This window comes from Lithobates pipiens, unplaced genomic scaffold (genome assembly GCF_037356315.1).
Source record: "Lithobates pipiens isolate NorthernLeopardFrog02 unplaced genomic scaffold, aLitPip1_a1.2 Scaffold_30, whole genome shotgun sequence".
NCBI classification, from domain to species: domain Eukaryota; kingdom Metazoa; phylum Chordata; class Amphibia; order Anura; family Ranidae; genus Lithobates; species Lithobates pipiens.
This window is the reverse complement of record NW_027507791.1, coordinates 67,351,561-67,374,021: the sequence shown is the minus strand read 5'-3', so window position 1 is coordinate 67,374,021 and position 22,461 is coordinate 67,351,561. Positions and strand designations below refer to the sequence as shown.

The 22,461-nt window shown below is 45.8% G+C and overlaps 1 protein-coding gene across 2 annotated transcripts in view; it reads right to left on the bottom strand.

The window, feature by feature from the left end:
- The window catches only part of LOC143942944 (homeobox protein SIX4-like), a 66,571-nt gene extending 45,801 nt beyond the window's left edge, over positions 1-20,770 (bottom strand). Inside the window, exon 1 of one of the 2 annotated variants that reach the window (XM_077464381.1) lies at positions 19,871-20,770. In XM_077464381.1, coding sequence (XP_077320507.1) covers positions 19,871-20,535 — 665 coding nt within the window. In that variant the 5' untranslated portion in view covers positions 20,536-20,770. The remainder of the gene's footprint in view (positions 1-19,870) is intronic. The other variant, XM_077464380.1, reaches the window with a different exon arrangement.
- Positions 20,771-22,461: the final 1,691 nt, after the last annotated feature.

The following is a 22,461-nucleotide window of genomic DNA, read 5'->3' as shown; positions in this document are numbered from 1 at the left end:
CTGAAGGCGGTGCTTGGTTTTCGGGGCCCCGTACGCGGCTAGGCTCCCAAAAAGTCCCACATATGTGGTATCCCCGTACTCAGGAGAAGCAGCAGAATTTATTTTGGGGTGTCATTTCACATATGCCCATGGCATGCGTGAGCAATATATCATTTAGTGACAACTTTGTGAAAAAAAAAAAAAAAAAAAAAAAGTTTGTAATTTTCCCGCAACTTGTGGCAAAATATAAAATATTCCATGGACTCAACATGCCTCTCAGCAAATAGCTTGGGGTGTCTACTTTCTAAAATGGGGTCATTTGTGGGGGTTTTGTGCCATCTTGGCATTTTATGGCCTTCAAAACTGTAATAGGTAGTGAGGAGTGAAGTCAAATATTTACGCCCTTAGAAAGCCTGAAGGCGGTGCTTGGTTTTCGGGGCCCCGTACGCGGCTAGGCTCCCAAAAAGTCCCACATATGTGGTATCCCCGTACTCAGGAGAAGCAGCAGAATTTATTTTGGGGTGTCATTTCACATACGCCCATAGCATGTGTGAGCAATATATCATTTAGTGACAACTTTGTGTAAAAAAAAAAAAAAAATTTTTTTTTTGTCATTATTCAATCGCTTGAGGCAAAAAAATAAAATATTCAATGGGCTCAACATGCCTCTTATCAATTTCCTTAGGGGGTCTACTTTCCAAAATGGGGTCATTTGGGGGGGTTTTGTACTGCCCTGCCATTTTAGCACCTCAAGAAATGAGATAGGCAGTCGTAAACTAAAAGCTGCGTAAATTCCAGAAAACGTACCTTAGTTTGTAGATGTGACAACTTTTGCGCAAACCAATAAATATACAATTATTGACTTTTTTTTTACCAAAGACATGTGGCTGAATACATTTTGGCCTAAATGTATGACTAAAATTGAGTTTATTGGATTTTTCTAATAACAAAAAGTAGAAAATATCATTTTTTTTCAAAATTTGCGGTCTTTTTACGTTTATATCGCAAAAAATAAAAATCGCAGAGGCAATCAAATACCATCAAAAGAAAGCTCTATTTGTGGGAAGAAAAGGACGCAAATTTTGTTTGGGTACAACATTGCATGACCGCGCAATTACCAGTTAAAGCAGCGCAGTGCCAAAGTGTAAAAAGACCTCTGGTCATTTACCAGCAAAATGGTCCGGTCTGAAAGTGGTTACAACATTGAAATTTTTAAAAATAAATAAAAACACATTTATATTTCCTGCAAATGTGATCATATAAGCAAGAGCAGAAAAGTGATCAGATGTGTGAGTGGCCCTAACAGTGCCTTAGGATTATACAGGTTCCTGAAATCCTAACCCCGGATTAATATTTTGCTATACCAAAAAAAAAAAAAAAACATAAAAGCAGACCTTTATCTTCATCCACTCCTCTCCCCTCCTTTTATACAACCACAAATAATTTTTCTGTAAATATACCTTTTTTCAATGCCATATACTTACAGATTCTCACCTAGTTAAAAATGACTTATTTCCCCCACAGACTCCTGTGATACTTGAATCACACATTTCAGGGAGTTTCAGGGCAATCTACCATATGAGCTGCGTCACTGGGGGGGGGGGCTAGTTTTAGTTTGGATCATTCATGTCATCAGGGGGTTGGCTACAAGAACCAGGAGAGGCAGCAGGCCCCTGATGATGTCAGAAAACAAGATGGCTGCACGGACCTAAGATGTAGTGGCAGGTCACTACAGAACGCCACTGATTTTAGGAAGCATGTTTGTCAACAATTTCCCACCAAAAAAAGTAAGAGGAATAAATAAAAGATAAAAATAAATAAAAAAAAAAAACCAGGGGAAGTTCCACTTTAAGACACAAGAGTGTTGATAAATAATAACTGTAGCAACCAATCAGGATTCACTTTTAAATCAAGCACTGTTTGCTAAAAAGGCCAGCACAGTGGCCAAGTGGTTAGCACTTCTGCCTAACAGCACTAGGGTCATCCAAATTCCAACCATGGCACTACCTGCCTGGAGTTTACATGTTCTCCTTGTACCTGGATGGGTTCCACCGGGTACTCCGGTTTCCTCCCATAATCCAATGATATGCTGCTAGGTTAATTAGCCACTGTCTAAATTGGCCCCAATATGTGTATGTAGGATTGCGAGTAAGGGACCTTAGATTGTAAGCTGCTTGAGGGCAGGGACTGATGAAAAGGTGTGTAAAGAGCTGCAGAAATTGGCAGCACTATACAAGTACTAATAAAAAGAAACAATTTTCACTTTATCACCATGAATAGTTCTGTCTGCAATGCTGCATAAGCAACAAATTAAAACAAATTAAAACAACCATATTTTATAGTTTTCATTCAATTTCAAAGCAGAGTTCTCTAGGAATGATTGGAGGAAGACAAATACAGTTTATAACCTTTTTTGCTGGCTTTATTTATATATTTTTTTTTTTTTTGTGAAATAGAAGCACATTAGGTAAATCATATTTAAGCAAAGCAAAAAACAAACAAAAAATAAAAAAAAAACACTTTGTTCCGGTGTAAACTTTGAAATTAGATGTAAATGGGGGCTGGCCACTTTTATTCATTAAACATACAAGCCTTGCTGGCACTTGGAAGTTACCTTACTTCACAGGAAGTCTAATGGGATTTGTTTGAAAACAATGGATTGCGTAGTCTCCAATTAAAACCCCCCACCATGTTCCTGATAGAGAAAACACAATCTTTGCCTAGGCTTTAGGTTACAAATGAGCTTGAAACAAACAGGTTTTGTTTTTTCAATTATTCAAAAGAAAGACATACTTCAAATCAAATCACATAATCAAAATAAATGTGATTTCGTAATGCTGTGTCCAAATGATTCAAACTTGAAATTAATGAGAAGTTATCCTAAAAATGACTATTATAACCAAAGCATCATTAAGACCCGGTTCACAAAGGGGCGACTTGTCAAGAGATTTAGCCACCTGACAAATCGCGTTCCGTTCTGTACTATGGAACCGTTCTAATAAAAGGTTCCTGTACTGCTTGGGAAAGACTTCAGGGCGACTTTCATTGACTTATATAGAAGTCATTTTGCAAGCCACCGCTGAAGTCGTGTGCAGGTCGCACAGTATGGGCAGATTACTCCATCCACACTAAGACCCCTTTCACACTGGGGCGTTTTTCAAGCGCTTTAGCGTTAAAAAAAAGCGCCTGTAAAGCGCTTGAAAGACGCCTCATCTGCAGTCCCAATGTGAAAGCCCAAGTGCTTCAAGAGCCCTTTCACAATGTCAGCGCCCGAAAAACGCTTGTAAAGCGCCGCTTAAACTAGCAGCGCTTTACCAGCGTTTTTCGAGCGTTATTGGGACGCTTTTAACCCCTGCTAGTGGCCAAATAAAGGGTTAAAAGCGCCCACAAAACACTGCTGCCAATAGCGTTTTTCAGGCGTTTTAAAGGCGCTTCCCATTGATTTCAATGGGAAGGGGCGCTTTAGGAGCGTTGTATTCACCGCTCCAAAAGCGCTGCAAAGAAGCTGCTTGCAGGACTTTTTTTGACGCTCTGCCAGCGCAGCACCTCAGTGTGAAAGCACTCGGGCTTTTACATTGGGATTACAGTTGCAGCTTCTTTCAGGCGCTTTTTTTAACGCTAAAGCACCTGAAATACGCCCCAGTGTGAAAGGGATTTCGGTGTGAAAGCACTCGGGCTTTTACATTGGGATTGCAGTTGCGGCTTCTTTCATGCGCTTTTTTTAACGCTAAAGCGCATGAAAAACGCCTGAAAAACACCCCAGTGTGAAAGGGGTCTAAATACTGCAGATGGAGGACTCTGCAGTGCAGGCTATTCTGATAGCCGCTACCAGCAGGTGTCAGAATACCCAAACAGTGACTGCATACTATTGGAAGCAGGGGCCGTTTGACTGACATTTCCCACCTGACTGACAAAAGTGATGCTTCAACTGACTTTAGTTGATCCAGGTGCTGCCAGCAGGGTGTGGACAGTTATCTGAGTTGTGTATGGCAGCCAGTAATACACAATACAACAACACACTTCAGTGCTATTCAGTATGAATGGCACTCTATGTAAAGGGAGACAGTACAGTTATAAAACAAAAAAAAATAAAAAAAAAAATCAAGACAGGAGGGTTAGCAAGGCACACAAGAGCTTACAATCTAAAAAAGGGATGAGTGAGTGAAACTAAAGATAATAGCCATAAGGAATGAGCTGTTGGAGAATTAAAATTCCAGTTGTTCGGTAGAGGCAGGATAAGCTTTCCTAAAGGTTTTCAGGACACACCTAAGGCCAAAGTAGAAGATTGCTGCACATTTTGGTGTGGGGAGTTCCAGAGGCTCTGGAGAAAAGCATGGGGAGAAGGTGAAATGGTAGCTAAAGAGTAGGAGGTCAATGCATGGCAACGCACTACCCTACGTAGCGGCGTGCTGCACTGCACAAGATGGTGCTGGTCCAATTTTTCATCCATTGTGGTGTTTTGGCAGCCCAGGTAAATAATTGAGCCATCTTATGTTAACATGCGACATCATGCATTCGCAATAAAAGAGATAGATCTGAATGAGCACTAAGCAAAAGGAGGCACTACAATGACAGTCTGGCTTTTTGTTCTATGGAATAACTGGGCAGGAGACCAACTTTGCATATGTAAATCAGCTCTCTATGCCAGTCGAATTTTAAAGCTGAATTCCAACCGAACAGCTAAATACAAAGATGGGCGCTGCTTTACCTGCCAAATGATGTGCATTTCTGTCCATACAGTCCTGAGATTTACACAGCTCTTCCACACACAGCAGCCTGTCAGAAAAGGGACCTCCTTGTTCTCTGCTGCAGTGTCACTTCTAGGCCCCATTCACACTTGAGCTGTGCATTTTTATTTTTTAGTTTTTGTACGCCAGACTCAAACTTTTTTTTTTTATTATTATTTTTAGCCAATGGAAAGCTAGTTACTAGGCAAGAAAACATACACAAAGCTCACATTGCATGCGTTTTCCAGGTGCTCCCATTGAAGTCTTTAGGGGCCAAAACACGCAAATCTGCGCCAAATGAAGCCAATGTCCTTTTCCCAAGTGCCGAGCATAAAGCAACACTGCAGAATGTTAATCTTATGCTGGCCATACACGGTTAGAATTTTTTTTAAAAGCACTCAATATACTTTGAAACGTTCGTGGGCTAACTGATTTGATTTTAAAACAAATCTACAGCACTTACGTGTGTTAAAATGTATCCGATCAATGAAAAATCTACAGTTTCTTGCATTAATAATAGGATGTTGATAATTGGGCAACATCTGGATACAATGATGCAGTTATCGCATTCAACAGATCTTTAGGAATTAGACCAGTTTTTTTGTGAATTATTTTCTAACCGTGTATGGCCAGGATAAGTGTCGAGCATTGAAGGTGGAGTTTCAAATCGCTTAGGTGTGAATGGGGCCTAATGTTCCGGAGTCTTCTTCCCACAGACATCCTGTCACTGAACTGTTGCTGTAACTACTTAAAAAGGAGAAGTATAAAGCTATTTTGGCCTTACTAATCCCATGGATCACAGGGGTGCTAAAGCACACTGTCAGCTGACGTCATTCAGCCGCTCCAGGCTCTAAAGATCCCGACGTTACAGTCGGGATCCACCCAGATGCCTGGACCAACGGTTCATTCAGCCTCTCAGTGAGCTGCTGGAAGACTAAAGCCTAGTAAAACACAGGCCAAATATCAGCCGGTTCAATAGAAACCGCACGACATTCATTCCCGTGTGAATGGCAGCTGGTCCAAAAGAAGCTGGGAGAACGGCCCACGACTGAAAAAAGCCCTGCTGACCGGCTCCCGATCAACACTCACAGCCAATGGCTGAGAGCACTGCCTGGAGAGTTCTGGTGGGGGGAGGGGGGTTCCCCTCCGGCCCCCCTGTCAGAACATAATACAACAGGTACTAACATGGCAATGTGAGCTGTGCAAGCGCAGTTCAGTTTACATGCCACAGATGTCTGCGAGCAGCAAAATAGGTGTATTTTATTGCAGAAGAGATACATTATTTTTTAAATGCCTTCAGTTCCGCTTTAAAAAGTGCTACCTGGAATTCTGCTTCAGTTTGTTAGTCAAGTTCATCTAAATCTGCTACTGTATCCAACACCACCCCCCCCCCCCCCCCCACACACACACAGACACAGACACAGACACACACACAATGCTGCTGTCCAAAGGTGTGTCAGTTGCTCCTCCGTCCAGAGTGGAGACACCCAAAGACAGGAAGCGTTACTGACTGGATGACGAGGTGAAAATAAAAATAAAAAGGAGGGGGGGAGTCTAAAAAGAAAAACAAAATGCAGCCACACACATCTAAGGATCAGCAAGCTGCAATACATCACATTTTTACTTTTGGCTTTAATGATGTATTCATGAATACAAAGCTACGTCATCTTGTTTCTTCTAGATCAAATCAAAAACGCCATTTCATTTTTAATATTTAAACCCCCACATCCATCCTCGTCTCACTGTTTTGTTGAGAATTCACTCCAAGAAAAACCCCCTAGCATTTCTGCCAGCAGCCATTTTGACTAAGGGCAGATGATTCATCTAGAATTTCCTTCCTGAAATCCATCTGCCCTTAGCTCAGCCATGCAGGCGGATGTGCTTAGTTAAGAAAAATCCCCCCCCCCCCGTAGACTCCTGAGATGTACGAATATCATTTGCCTAGGCATGGAAACCAGGAAGTGACTGAAAAAAAAAAAAAAAAGTTTAAAGAAATAAATATGATATACTGAAGAGGTGGTTCTGTCCAGCTCAGTAGATTGCTTTTAAAAAGTCTGGGATTCTTTCTTAAACGTACATAATGTACTGGATACTAACATTTAAAGGTAAAGTTGATCCAGGGAAAATCTGATTGCCTCTCGGGGGATCAAGAAGCCATTGGCTGAGATCGCTGATCGGGAGTCGGTTGGCTGCTGGTTTTCCATTATGCACGGCCAGCTTCTGTCGGACAGACCGACATACACATAGGCAGATTTCCAGCGTTTTTCTTTCTTTTTTTTTTAAACTGGCCAATGTCTCCTGACATATGGCCCGTGTGTACCTGGCTTAACCACTTCTCGACCAGCGCACGACGATGTACGTCGACAGAATGGCACGGGCAGGCATATTGGCGTACAGGTACGTCCAACATTCAATGCCGCCCTGCCATCGGGAGCCCTGCGCTGGTCGGGACCCCCGTGAGTCCGGTCGCGGGACCCACGGACTCGATCGCCGCGGGCATCCCCGCGATCGTCTCACGGAGCGGCCGAATGGAGGAAATGCCGAGTAAACAGCATTTCTCCATTCTGCCTAGCAACTAGTGACGCTGATCTCTGCTCTATGTGATTGGAGCAGAGATCAGTGTTCACTAAATGAAAGCCCAACCCCCCCACAGTTAGTAACACACCCCTAGGAACACTTAACCCCTACACTGCCACCCACTGGTTAACCCCTTCACTGCCAGTGTCATTTACACAGGAATCACTGCATTTATATAGCAGTGATTACTGTATAAATGACAATGGTCCCAAAAATGTGTCAAAAATGTCCGATGGGTCCCCCACAATGTCGCAGTCACAATAAAAAATCGCCATTACTAGTAAAAAAAAAAAAAAAAAAAAAATTATTAATAAAAATGCTATAAAACTATCCCTATTTTGTAAACGCTATAACTTTTGTGCAAACCAATCAATAATCGCTTTTTGTGATTTTTTTTACCAAAAATATGTAGAAGAATACGTATCGGCCTAAACTGAGGGAAAAAAATGTTTTTTTTATATATTTTTGGGGGATATTTATTATAACAAAAAGTAAAAAATAATGCTTTTTTTCAAAATTGTCGCTCTATTTTTGTTTATAGCGCAAAAAATAGAAACCGCAGGGGTGATCAAATACCACCAAAAGAAAGCTCTATTTGTGGGAAAAAAAAAGGACGTCAATTTTGTTTGGGAGCCACGTCGCACGACCGCGCAATTGTCAGTTAAAGCGACGCAGTGCCGGATCGCAAAAAGTGGTCTGGTCTTTGACCAGCAAATTGGTCCGGTCTGAAAGTGGTTAAAGCAGTTGTAAACCCTGCTTTGTTATTTTTACCTACAGGTAAACCTATAATAAGGCTTACCTGTATGCAAGATGAATATCTCCTAAACGTGCACAGTTTAGGAGATATTCACTCTGCATAGAGCCGCCGACGTCAGCGTATGCTCTGAAGGTCCGGCATATCGTGCCAGAACTGAGGGCTCCCGCCCGCATAAGTAATGTCATCGCAACTCCGGCCATTCACAGTGCTCGTTCCATCACAGAGAAAAGGACGGGTGAAGATGTCAACCTACTCAGCGGTGACCGGGTGCCGCTGAGAGGGCTTTGTTCTAAGGTGAGTATTTCATAATGTGCTAGTATGCAATGCATTCTAGCACATTATGCCTTGGTCTTGCAGGTTTTTTTTTTTTTTTTCTACTTTTTCAGCGGTTTACAGCCACTTTAAGGATTAAAAATAATGTTGATTGATGCTTCATTCACGCTTGTATGACTCCAAAGTTGCAATGACTTTGGAGTGCAACTTTGATGAAACGTTTGGATGGGCGCAATTGGATAGGACTTTGACTAGTCATAAAGGACAACTGTTGCATTGTATAACATTCAGGTACAACTTTTATGCACCTTTTGAGGGATAACATTAAAGTTTATGGCACACAAGTTACATGAAAGTCAGACCAAAGTAGTGCATGAACCACTTTGAAGTTGCTGCAACTTTAAGTCGCACATATGTGAATGGTTATCATTGGAAGACTTGTCACACACCTTTGATGTCTGAAGTTGCATGACAAGTTGCACAAGTGCGAATGGATCCTGAGACAGTGAAGTTCCACTTTAAATACATTGAAGTCTGATCATTTCCCTTTAACTACTTATTCACAAAGCTAAAAACTCTTTACACAAAAAGGAAATGTATATTTAGAAAATCTTTGAATAAATATTAACCAAACTCGTGAACCATAAGAGTTTATGGGTTTGGTTACCTGAGTGGATTTTGTATTTTCTCCGTTATCAATAAACGGATCTCCCATTCCCAGAAAACAACTTTCTTTGTGTAATGATCTGGAGACTGCTGGAGTAAGAAGCACAAGTTTCTGCCTTAACTGGACACTTCCTGAGTTGACAGGCCTACAATTTACGAAGGGCCTGGAGGGTGGAGGCTGGAATGTCCCCAAGGTGTGAATGTGTGGGGGAGTGAGAGGAGCTTCAGTGAGGTGGGGGAGGAAAGACGTGAACCAGGAAGCAGTCGTTTAGAGGACCCAAGAATGTTACCTGTCTGCGTTTGCCCATCCATCAAGCAGCCCTCCCCCCACAAGCTCTGATCTAACAGTAGACTCATTGCTCTTTGCAAGAAAAAAAAACAAAAAAAAGCAAAAAGAAAAGCCACATTCTTTTTGCAAAACAGCAAACGTTTCAGGAGATTCTATTGAATGTAGCTATTTCCAATATGCAGCCTTGTCATAACGCAGAGAGCTGCACATTTAAAAGCTCATGAATATTTTACAAGCTGTAAAGGTTTAATCCATAACAAATATGTCTGCATCAGTGTCTGCATGCGTAGGCATGCGAGGACCCAAAAGGAAGTGGCTGGACCAACACAGCCTGCACAACCCCCATCCATCCTCTTTTCTACTCAATATTCGCTCCCCTTTCCTTCACCTTTTTCTAAACAAAGTAAAGACGTCTCGAGCAACGAAATAGGACAAGTAGATATATACTAGAGGTGACTGGAGATATATTAGTGCACTTGCAACAATAACAATTAGATCTGCGATATCTTTTTTTTTTTTTGCACAAAAATTCTAATTTTCAGGAAAAAATTTCAGGTGGCTGTATTAGTTTTATTTATTTTTTTTTTTTTTTCTACTTTTCGCCTGGTGATCCAGTGTTTTTTTTTTTTTTTTGGCTAGCTCACAAGCCAAGTAATATTACTTCATGGGAGTAAAAAACCCTTTCTTGGGCCTAATTAACCAGGGTTGCACGAGATACAATTCCAAAAACCAACACCTTTGCGGTGCGATTTGAGCGGTATCCCGCACTGTTCCTGTGTGAACCCAGGCTGAAGTCACTATGACAAGCCTTGGTGCACACAGGAGCAGTGCGGGAAACCACAAGCGATTCAGACATTCCTGTTCAAATCACAAATCCCTGCAGTGAGATTTGAGCCCATTCATTTTGGATGGACTCAAATCGTTTTGCACGGTACCTGTAATAGGTATCGGCGAGTATCGATACTCCTACTCGCTCTTAAAACAGGTATCGGTGCATCCCTATTATGAATATCACAATTTGCGTAATTTATGCACACCAACACACCAGGATAGGGAATCCTTATTTGTACAAAAATGATTGTCGTCGGCAGAGCACATTGAAATTTAAAGAGGACCTCCAGAAAGGTTTTATCCCCTTGAGGATAAGACCGTTTTTGCCATTTAGCACTGTGCTGCTTTATCGCTGGAAATAGGGGCGGTGCGCTTGCGGGACAGGGGAAGGAAAAAAAAAAAAAAACACAACCCTGCAAGCAGCATCTTTGGGGCAGGTTGGGAGCGGTGTATACAGCACTCCCAAAACGGCCCTTATTGGAATGAATGGGCAGCGATTTCAAAGTGCCTTAAAACACCACAAAATGGGAGTTTTCAACCCCTACTTTGGGGTTAAAAGCATCCTGCTAGCAGCTAAAACGAGCAACGCTTTAGCACCAACGCGGTCGCAGTGTGAAACTGGTCTAACTGGTAACTGCTTGATCATGTAATGCTGTACAAAATTAAAATTTATATAATTTTTTTCATACAAAAAGAGCTTTCTTTTGGTGATATTTGATCACCACTGGGTTTATTTTTTGAGATCTAAAACAAAAAAAGTCTTGGGGGGGGGGGGGGATAATTAATATTTTTTACTTTCTGCTACAAAACAAATATATTTTTATTTTGGCAAAAATGTATTCTGCTACATGCCTTTGATAAAAAAAAAATAAAAAAAAATCCCAATAAGTATATATTGATTGGTTTTCATGAAACTATGGTATATTTTACACACTATTAATGGCGGTGATCAGCAACTTATAACAGGACTGTGATAGTGCGGCGGGCAAACTAAAACTAACTGCCGCTGATATCACCAGTGACATTAATACAGTGATCAGTGCCAACACTATACACAGTCACTGTACCAACGACAGTGGCTGGGAAGGGGCTACCATCTAGGGGTGTTCAAGGGGTAAATGTGTGCCTAAAGCCCCGTACACACTGGCCAAATGTCAGAAGACATCGGCCAGTCCAAAAAAAAACTGCCGACATTCGGCCCATGTGTATGCCAGCCAGTTTGTCTGGGTTCTGTCGGATGTGCATGCCGAATCCCGATACGTGATCTCAGCCAATGACGGAGAGTGCTGATCAGTGTGTTCTGGTGGGGTCTGCCCCCCTGTCAGAACAAAACAGCTCAGCAGGGGAGAGCGCTGTACTAACATCGCATAGCCAATCTCTTTCTATCTATGAGAGATAAGAAACAGATCTTTCCCTTTGTACAGAGCCCTGTGTTGCCTGTGGCCTTTGGGGCAAATGCGACCCACCTGGTGGGCTCAAGTTTAATTGAAATTATTTTGCTTTGTTTTAATTATGTTTTTCATATTGTTCTAAAATTAAGCTAAACAAATAAAAAAAAAACCCTCAAAGTGAAACCTATTCATTTCAAATTTGATCATATAGGCATCTTGTGAATGATAGGCCTGTTTAAGCATCTACTTTTTCCAGATATTTCAGGCACATTCTTTTGTACATATTTGCGCATATTTATGTGCATTTTCACATATATGCGTCTGCGCATTTTCGTACAAGTTTATTCTCGCGTTCTCATTCTGCACAATATGCAAATTGGCATTTGTGCGCACGAGGTGTAAATCTTTTTTAGTTTTTACTGAACAATGCAGTGCTTGTTTACACGCCTGTGTGCATAGGTGCATTACAATTAATGGGCTGTATTTTAGCTCAGTATAAAAGAAAAATCTGTACTGAGCTTTTTCAAGCTGCACTGTGCAAGAGGCCTGACTTTTTTATTTTTTTTCCAGGCAGAAAAAAAATGTATAAACTATACAACATGTCCCTCATACCGAAAAGTTTGAAAACCCCTGCTCTAGCAGGGGTTGGAGGGTAGAGGACGCAGAAGCCTGTGCATTGCACCCATGATGCACTAATCGCGGCTGCAAAGGTTTGAAGGTTTCAAGCCAAATATGTAATACATGCAAATGTTTTATTTTATCTTTAGAGGAAGAGAAAATACAGTATGCAAAGCTCATTAAGCCATAGCAACCTATTAGAATTCTTTCATTGCACTGTTTCTGTCTAGCGATGGATGAAATCTTTATGGCTAACGGTTGCTGCATATCACCGCTCTTAGCATTTCCTTAAATCATGAGCCTCCAAAAAGGTATTCATTGTGCCATGAGTCTCGTGAAGATAAATATGATCATAAACCATAATTACTTATATGTCAGACTCATCCCTTGGCCCTTTGTGCACACGCCTGCAATGCTTCACAGCAAGCAGTATACATTCTCCGCCTTTCGAGAAAAAAAATGCCTGTGGGCAAGTTCTCTTTATAAAGTTCAGTAAATGGGTGGTGGAAAAAAAAAAAAAAAAAAAAAGAAGATCTGGGATGGGCCTAGCCTTCCGCTGGAGGAACCTGTCACCTCCACCTGGCAGGCCAAACCAGTCAGAAACCTGTAGAGATAAGTGATTTTCTGCCTGAAGACAACTACCAACCCCCTGCAAAGCCGCAAAATCCCTGAGCAATGTGGCCCTGGACCTTGCACCCACACACAATGAAAGAGCAGCTAATCTACAAGAAGTCCTTCAAGTCAAACATGACAAGAAGAGATGGTATCTGCCATAGGCACCTGTGTGATAAGGCTCTGGTGAAAGCAGCCTTTCCCTCCGATTCATATGACAACATACATACACTTGCTCTGAATCAATGAAGCTATAACTGCTGAATCACCAATCTGGAAATAGTCCATGCTAAAACACAGCTACTTACATCAGAGCTTAATCACACAGGTGCTTTACAGTTCAGGAGAGCAGCTGATAGCGCTTCTATGGCCTGTTTTACATGGCCTTCAGCTTGTAGAAGAGTAGTGTGAACAGCAAGCTTTGACAGTATTTGCTGAGCTTTGTTGAAGCTTCTAAAGTACCATTCAGCTCCACCAGGCCATTGCATGAGGCTCTCACACCTCTCCTGCACCTCCTTCCAGATCTTGACTGATGTAAGGGGGGTAGAGTTGCCACCTCATCCCTTTAAACCCAAACACATATTAATTACACGGGTTCTGTGGCTGATTAAGATGGTAATTAAACTCACTTGTTGCCTTCTCTGCAATAAATTAGCCTCAGAACCTGTGCAATTCATATGTGTCCAGGTTTAAAGGGATGAGGTGGCAACCCTGGGGCTTTGAGGGTAATCAATGCCAATATGGCACGCAATTGTATGGAGTTTGACACCCCTGTGCTAGAGATTCACAGGAATTAGCAACTATCTCGGGGGGGTACTAAAATTGCTAAAAGTAGCAACTGATCACTAAATAGATGGAACACACGGACATGTAGGAAATAAACTAAGTGTCACAAGTAGCATATGATACCAGATAAATCTCCCACGATTGCTATAAAATTTGTGTAACTCACTCTATAAGGCCCCTTTCACACCGGTGCCTTTGTAAAGCGGGAACCCGATTGCTCAGTGGGGGGACCTCGCTGCCGAGCATAGCAAATGACAGATCTGTGTCCAACACAGTCCTGCTCCCCTCTATGGGGCAATTGGATAGAATGGACCCCCCTGCCCATTTCCATCTGATGCCATGCGCCAGACGGATGGGGAATAGGACCTCCATATGTCTGTTTCTGGCAGACAGGATCGGATGGTGGTGATTGTCAGCAGACCATAGAAGAGAATGGAGGTTGCGATCAGGTCACCCTGAAAAACTGACACGTAAAGGGGCCTTAGTAGCCATTTCTTACACCTAGGGATTTATTCTCCAATGATGCTCGCATCACAACTGACCTACTGAGAACCTCCTATGTAGCTCCAGCTTATAGGAAACCACACAATTAGATTGTAATGTATATGGTCAGTTTATTAAACAAAAAAAAAACCTTTCGGATTTCTGACATGTACATCAAGTGCCATTCCTGCAGGACTAGCAGCTGAGGGAACAAACTTGCATCTGTTCTAACACTCTCCTCTGCAATCTCAGATCCCAGCAGATCCCAACCACCCCCCCCTCTGCCTGCTGGAGGGGATTGCCCGATCCACCTAAGCAGAAAATCGGACACTTTTCACGGCTAAAATGCCATGTTCTTCAGCAGTACAATACAAAAACCACAAATGTACACAAATCCAGCAAAAAAAAGTATTTTTTTATATAATATTTGCCTACTAGGTGAACCTACTAGATGACATGGGATTGCCCTCACTACATCTTGTGATGCCCATGTCACACATCCCAGAATGCAGCATTTTAGAGTGGTTCTTACCTTAAAGTGGTTGTAAAGAGTCTTTTTTTTTTTTTACCTTCATGCATTGTAAGCAAGAAGGTAAGAAAAAAAACTTCTGTGTGAAGTGAATACTTACCCAAGCCCCATCTCGATCCAGCAATCTGTTCCATCGCAGCTGCTTTCGCTTCTCATTGGCTGAGACAGTAGCAGTAGCCATTGGTTCCTGCTACTGTCAATTACATCTAGTGAGCCAAATGAGGAGAGAGTGGGGGCAGGGCAAAGCCACACTCCATGTGTGAACGGACACAATAGAGCAAGTCTGCTCGGGTGCCTCCATAGCAAGCTGCTTGCTATGGGGGCACTAGGCAAGGGCCACAAGTGCTGGCGGGGGGACCTGAGAAGAGGATACAGGCTGCTCTGGGCAAAACCATTCCACACAGCAGGTAAGTATAACATGTTATTAAAAAATAAAACGCAGAACCTTTAATATCACTTTAATACATCCCCTACATTAAAGCGGGGTGCCACCCAAAAGTGGAAGCTCTGTTTATCTGCTGCCTCCCCCTCCAGTGCCAATTGGCACCTTTCAGGGGGGAGGGAACAGGTACCTGTTTTGGGCAAGTACCTGTCCCCACTTCCGGAAGACTGCGCTGTGGCGATGTCCCTGGAAAGTTTGCGCCCCCTCTTCCTTCCTCTGCCGCCGGGCCAGTTAGAAAGCGCTAGCCGTAGGGAACTGGCTGTGAAGTAGAAAGGTTTCCCTTACCACGAATGGCGGTGGTAGCAGCCGAGAACCGATTGGAAAATCGGCAGGGGTGCTGGTATTAATACAGGTTTTATATAGCGCCAACAGTTTGTGCAGCGCTTTACAACATGAGGGCAGACATTACAGTTACATTACACCTGAAGAGGAGGGTTATCGGTGTTGTAACTGCTAAAAAAACACCCCCTTCAAATCCAATCCCGCATCTCGAGGAAGTCACACCAGTTATTCTCTTGGATGCCTTCTAAGGACACACTGCAGACCTCGGTGAACCCCAAATCATCATAATGTCACCAGAACAGGAATAGAGATTCTCGCTGAGGCTTAGTGTAAACTGCCAGTAAAACACTGAGCACTTTTCAATGGAGAGTGGCGGTTTTTTCACCGCCCTGCCAGCGCACTGCCCCAGTGTGAAAGCATTCATTGATTTTAATAAAAATAGGTTTTCGTGAGCTTTTCAGTCGCTTTTTTTTAGCGTGAAAGCGCCTCAGCGTGAAGGGGGTCTAAAACCTTCCAATGACGACATTTATTCTGGTGACGACCGTTTGAGAGGCTCTTCACCACTTCCTATTGTGTCAGCAGGACAGGAAGTGAAGGAAAATTCTCTTAGGAAACTAGGAAAAAAAAAAAAGGTGGGTTTTAACTATTGCCCACACCATTGTTGGCTTTAGATATATTTAAATCCTTCTGGACTTCAGACATGAAGTGCCATTCCTGCAGGACTGGCAGCTGAGGGAACAAACTCACATCTGTTCTAACACTCTGCAATCTCAGATCCCAACCCCCCTCCGGCTGCTGGAGGGCACGGCCTGATCCATCTAAGCAGCAAATCTGTCGCTCTTCTCAGCTAAAGTGACCTATTCTTCAGCAGTGCAATACAAACATCATGCAGGAAAAAAAAAGGGGAGGCTGGTCTGTGGGAGAAATTACCCCCCATCGTTGGTGTCAATGGGAGAAAAGGTGCCACAGCACAGATGTCAATAGGTGGGATATTGGCGTTTGTGAATAGTGCCCCATCATTAGTGCCAGTGGGAAGAACAGTGCCCCAATATAGGGGTTAGCGGAAGGAGCAGTGCCCCCCCACCCCCAATATTGGGTGGTTAGCAGAAGGAGCAGTGCCCCCCCACCCCCAATATTGGGTGGTTAGCAGAAGGAGCAGTGCCCCCCCACCCCCAATATTGGGTGGTTAGCAGAAGGAGCAGTGCCCCCCCACCCCCAATATTGGGTGGTTAGCAGAAGGAACAGTGGACCCCCCCCCCCCAATATCAGAGTTAGAAGGAACAGTGCCCCCCCAATATCGGGGTTAGCAGAAGGAACAGTGCCGCCTCCCCCCATATTGGAGTTAGGGGAAAGGAACAGTGCCCCCCCTGTCAGTGGAAGGCATAGTGCCCCATCGTTGGTGACAGTGGGGGGCATAGTGCCCCATCGTTGGTGACAGTGGGGGGCATAGTGCCCCATCGTTGGTGACAGTGGGGGGGCATAGTGCCCCATCGTTGGTGACAGTGGGGGGGCATAGTGCCCCATCGTTGGTGACAGTGGGGGGCATAGTGCCCCATCGTTGGTGACAGTGGGGGGCATAGTGCCCCATCGTTGGTGACAGTGGAAGGCATAGTGCCCCATCGTTGGTGACAGTGGAAGGCATAGTGCCCCATCGTTGGTGACAGTGGAAGGCATAGTGCCCCATCGTTGGTGACAGTGGAAGGCATAGTGCCCCATCGTTGGTGACAGTGGAAGGCATAGTGCCCCATCGTTGGTGACAGTGGAAGGCATAGTGCCCCATCGTTGGTGACAGTGGAAGGCATAGTGCCCCATCGTTGGTGACAGTGGAAGGCATAGTGCCCCATCGTTGGTGACAGTGGAAGGCATAGTGCCCCATCGTTGGTGTCAGTGGAAGGCATAGTGCCCCATCGTTGGTGTCAGTGGAAGGCATAGTGCCCCATCGTTGGTGTCAGTGGAAGGCATAGTGCCCCATCGTTGGTGTCAGTGGAAGGCATAGTGCCCCATCGTTGGTGTCAGTGGATAGCTGCCCTATCAGTGTCAGTGGGAGGAATAATGCCCCATCACTGATTTAAGCGGAGGTAAGTGTGTCCCGGGAGACAGTTAAAAGAAAAGGGCCACCTCCATCTACCCAAACAAAGTTCTCATAAATCCAATCCCAGAGTGACGGAAATCCACATCTAGTTGCCAGTGGAGAAGAGTGCCCGGCAGGAAGAGGCATGCAGAGGAGGCTGAGGCCGGCACACAAGGAGTCCTTCGTCTCTTTAACATTTCAATGAAAGCCGAGCCCAGCCAGGCCAGAATCAGGTTTCAAAACACATGCAGGCGGCTCCTCGCTCCTCGCCATGCTTCTCCTCCAGGATCCCAGTCAATGATTGACTCTGTCACCATCACACCCCATGCCTGGACACCGGCTTCATCTACGGACAGTGGGGTCCCACCACCATATTGCAGCACATTGGAGGAGGAGTAGAGTATGGGGAAAAGAGGAGAGAAGTATAGAGGACGACTGGGGAGGAGAGGGGTAAAGGGAAGACCAGGAGAGAAGTATGGAAGGAAGAGGAGATCAGGGGAGTGAGAGGGTGATGGGTGTCAATAGGCGTACAGAAAAGTCTAGGGAAAGGAGAAGAGTGCCAGGTAGCTCACCTCTTGGAGTACAGGGGAAGGAGAGGAGTGCAGCAGAGTGGGGGAAGGAGTATAGAGGAGTACAGAGGAAGGAGAGTAGTATGGGGTAGAGAGGAGTCTGGGGAAGGAGGGAGTCTGGGGGAATAATGAATAGTGCAGGCTAGGTAGCTCTGAGTGTAGGGGTAGTAGAAGAGTACAGCAGAGCGGGAGAGAGGAGTGCAGGGGAAGGTGGGGGGTATGGTGGAGGGTAGGAGAGGGGGGAGTATGGGGGAAGGGGTAGGTAGCTTGCCTCTTGAAGCACAGGGAGAGAAGAAGAGAAATATGTAGTCCAAGGTAGGTAGCTCACCTCTTGGAGTGTAGCGGAAGGAGAAGAGTGGGGGAGAAGTGTATGGAGTGAGGAGGAGTACAGAGATGTAGTAGGTAGCTCACCTCTTGGAGTGCAGGGGAAGGAGAGAAGTAGTATGGAGTGGAGAGGAGTACTGACCTCTTGGAGTGCAGGGGAAGGATAGGAGTGGAGATGAGTACTGACCTCTTGGAGTGCAGGGGAAAGAGAGGAGTGTGGAGACAAGTACTGACCTCTTGGAGTGTGGGGATGGATAGGAGTGGAGATGAGTATGGAGAGGAGTACTGACCACTTTGGAGTGCAGTGGGGAAAATAGGAGTGGAGAGGAGTACTGACCTCTCGGGGGGGGGGGGGGGGATAGGATTGGAGAGGAGTACTGACCTCTCGGAGTGCAGGGGGGACGGGACAGGAGTGGAGAGGAGTACTGACCTCTCGGAATGCGGGGGGGGGGGGGGGAATAGGAGGGGAGTACTGACCTCTCGGAATGCGGGGGGGGGATAGGAGGGGAGTACTGACCTTTCGGACTGCGGGGGGGGGGGGGGGGGGAAGGATGATAGGAGTGGAGAGGAGTACTGACCTCTCGGAGTGCGGGGGGGGGGGGGTAGGAGTGGAGAGGAGTACTGACCTCTCGGAGTGCGGGGGGGGGGGGGGAGAAGGATAGGAGTACTGTCCTCTCGGAGTGGGGGGGGGGGGAGGATTGGAGTGGAGAGGAGTACTGACCTCGGAGTGTGGGGGGGGGGGAGATATGAGTGGAGAGGGGTACTGACCTCTTGGAGTGTGGGGGGGGGGGAGATATGAGTGGAGAGGGGTACTGACCTCTTGGAGTGTGGGGGGGGGAGGATAGGAGTGGAGAGGAGTATGGGTACTGACCTCTTGGAGTGCAGGGGAAGGATAGGAGTAGAGAGGAGTACTGACCTTTCGGAGTGTGGGGAGGGGGAAGGATAGGAGTGGTGATGAGTACAAAGACGAGTTACTGACCTCTCGGAGTGCAGGGTAAGGATAGGAGTAGTATAGAATAGAGATGAGTATTGGGTGAGGAAACGAGTACTGACCTCTCGGAGTGCAGGGGGAAGGATAGGAGTGGAGAGGAGTATGGAGACGAGTACTGACCTCTTGGAGTGCAGAGTAAGGATAGGAGTAGTATGGAGTACGGAGATGAGTATGGGGGGGGGGGGGGGGGGGGGGGGGGGAAGAGGAGTACTGACCTCTCGGAGTGCAGGGTAAGGATAGAAGTAGTACGGAGCGGAGATGAGTATGGGGGGGGTGAGTATTGGGGGGGGTGTGAGTATTGGGGGGGGGGGTGAGTATTGGGGGGGGGGGTGTGTGAGTATTGGGGGGGGAGATGAGTACTGGCCTCTTGGAGTGCAGAGTAAGGATAGGAGTAGTACGGAGTGGAGATGATTAGGGGGGGGGATACTGACCTCTTGGAGTGCAAGGTAAAGATAGGAGTACGGAGTAGAGATGAGTACGGGGGGGGGGGAGATGAGTACTGATCTCTCGGAGTGCGGGGGGGAGTATAGGAGCGGAGATGAGTACTGACCTCTTGGAGTGCAAGGTAAAGATAGGAGTACGGAGTAGAGATGAGTACGGGGGGGGAGGAGATGAGTACTGATCTCTCGGAGTGGGGGGGGGGGGAAGTATAGGAGCGGAGATGAGTACTGACCTCTTGGAGTGCGCCTCGGAGGGGTTGCGGTCCCGCTGCCTCCGGTTCTTGAACCAATTGCTGACCTGGGTGAGGGAGAGGCCGGTGATCTTGGCGAGGTTCCTCTTGGCGGCGGGCGATGGGTATCGGTTGTGTTTGTAGAGCTCTTTGAGGGCGTTGCGGCTCTTCTCCTTGAAGCAGTAGACGGTCTCCTCTCCGTCCCATATAGTACGGGGAAGGGGGAACTTCCTGCGGAGCCGGTACTTGTCCACCGCCCCCAGCGCTCGGCCCCGGGCCCGCTCCGCCTCGTTGTAGCGCGCCTTGTACCACAGGTCCTGGAGGGCGGCGTGGTTGCCGGGCGAGAAGTTGTGGCTCTCTAGGACGGAGAAGAGCTCCTGGTAGCGGCCCTGGTGGAAGGCCACCAGAGCCCGGGCTTTCAGGATGCTCTCGTTGCCACGTAGCAGCTCGCTGTGGGGAAGAGACCACAAGAAGCGGGCCAGCCTGTCCAGGTCGCCGCCTTGCTGCAGAGCCTCGCACACACAGGCGACGTGCTCCGGAGAGAAGGCCAGAGTGTACGGCGGGGAGCCGTCACCCTTCACCGCCTCCTCGTCCTCCTCTCCTGCCCCGGCCTCCATGGAGAACACATCCTCCTGCTTGATCTCTATCCCGTTGGAAGGGGAAGACATTTTCTCCCCTCGCCCCCCTTCTGTTTAGGAAAGAGAAAAAAAAAAAAAGTCCTCCCCTCCGTCCGATCAGGTTTCCATCGGCCACGCAGCGATCATTAGGAGCTCCTCTCCTTCCCTCTGTGTGTGTTTTTTTTTTTTCCTCTAAGTGTAAACGGAGAACAACGTGACTTCTCCACTACTGCAAAACTCTGCCAGCAACGTCCCGGAGCTGGGAGCACCATTGGGGGACTGGGGGCGGGGCCTGCGCCGTGCAAGACCGGCCGTCGTCCTGGCAACCGTCACTCAAACTACGCCCACCTCCTCCTATCCCGCACACAGCACACACCTCTACCTGCCCGGACTCACAGGCTTTCCCGCACAGAGCTGACACTTCTTCCCACACTACCATACAACGCACACGGGCGGGGGACACATCCGCACGGAGTTTGCATTGCTCTCCCTGTAAGTGACACTCATGCTGGTGGCTTGAAAAAACAAACTATTCCCCCCCCCACACACAATATTTTATATTTACCATTTCAGCTCCAGAAAATGTACCCCCCCTCATGACCAGGCCATTTTTTTGTCTCTGACCACACAGCCAGCAGCTTGGACATCCGATTAATGTGCCATGTGGATCATTCCGTAATTACTTCTATTAGCATCCCTGATGAAGGGGGAGTCCTCTGTCCCCCGAAACGCGTTGCTTTTTTTTTACTGGTGAAACCTCAAATAAAACGTATTATATCACCTTCTTTTCTTCCACATTTTTTCTATACGGCACTGCGCTATTTTTACCAGATAATTGCTCAATCATGCAGCGCTGTACCTGAATAAAATGTACGTCCCCTTTTCCCCACAAACAGAGCTTTCTTTTACTGCTATTTGATCACCTCTGCAGGTTTAGTCTTTTGCACTTTAAGAGCACTTTCACACTGGTAGTACCCGGGCGTCAGCAGCAAAGCTCTGCTATTTTTACCATAGTTTTTGCAGTGCTTTTCAGCACCTAGGAGGCACTTTTAACACCCTGTAACGGGCAAAAAAGGGGTTAAAAGCACCGCTACAGCAGCGCTTCGGCGGCGCTGCCCAAGGATCTCCATAGGGAGGGAAGCTTCAGGAGCGCTGAATTTATGGCTCCTACAGCAGCTTAAAGATGCTGCTGGCAGGACTTTTTTTAGCGCCCTGCCAGCGCACCGCTCCGGTGTGAAAGCCCTCAGGATTTGACACTGGAGTGAGAGGAGAGGCGCTTTGCAGGTCCTATTTATAGTGTGAAAGGGGTCTAAACAGAAAACAACCACCAATAAAAAAAAAAAAACAATATTTCTTACTTTCTGCTATAATAAATATCCAATAAAAAATGTAAAAAATCGAATTTCCTCATCAATTTAAACCGATGTGTATTCTGCTACATATTTTTGGTAAAAAAAAAAAATCCCAATAAGCATATATTGATTGGTTTATGCATAAGTAATAGCATCTACAAACTATGGGATAGATTACAGATTTTATTTATTTACTAGTTATGGTGGTGATCAGCAACTTGTGGCAGACAAATCAGAAAATAACTGACACTTGACACTTTTTTTGGGGACAAGTGATACTAATACAGTGATCGGTGCTAAAAATATGCACTGTCACTGTACTAATGACACTGGCTGAAAAGGGGTTAACATCATGGGCGATCCAAGGGTTAAAGGGGTTGTAAACCCCCGTGTTTTTTTCAACATCCTATGCATTAGGGTGAAAAAACAAATTACACTGACACCCCCCCCCCGTTTAACTCAGTTGATCACGTTCGTTCCCTCGGCTGAGACGCGCTCTTCCTCTCTGATTGGATAGATTGATGGCAGAGCAGCCATTTGTCAGTCAAATCCAATGATGTGGCTGCCAGGGGGTGTGGCCGATGCCTGCATTCTGTGTGAATGTACACAGATGCAGGACTTGGGA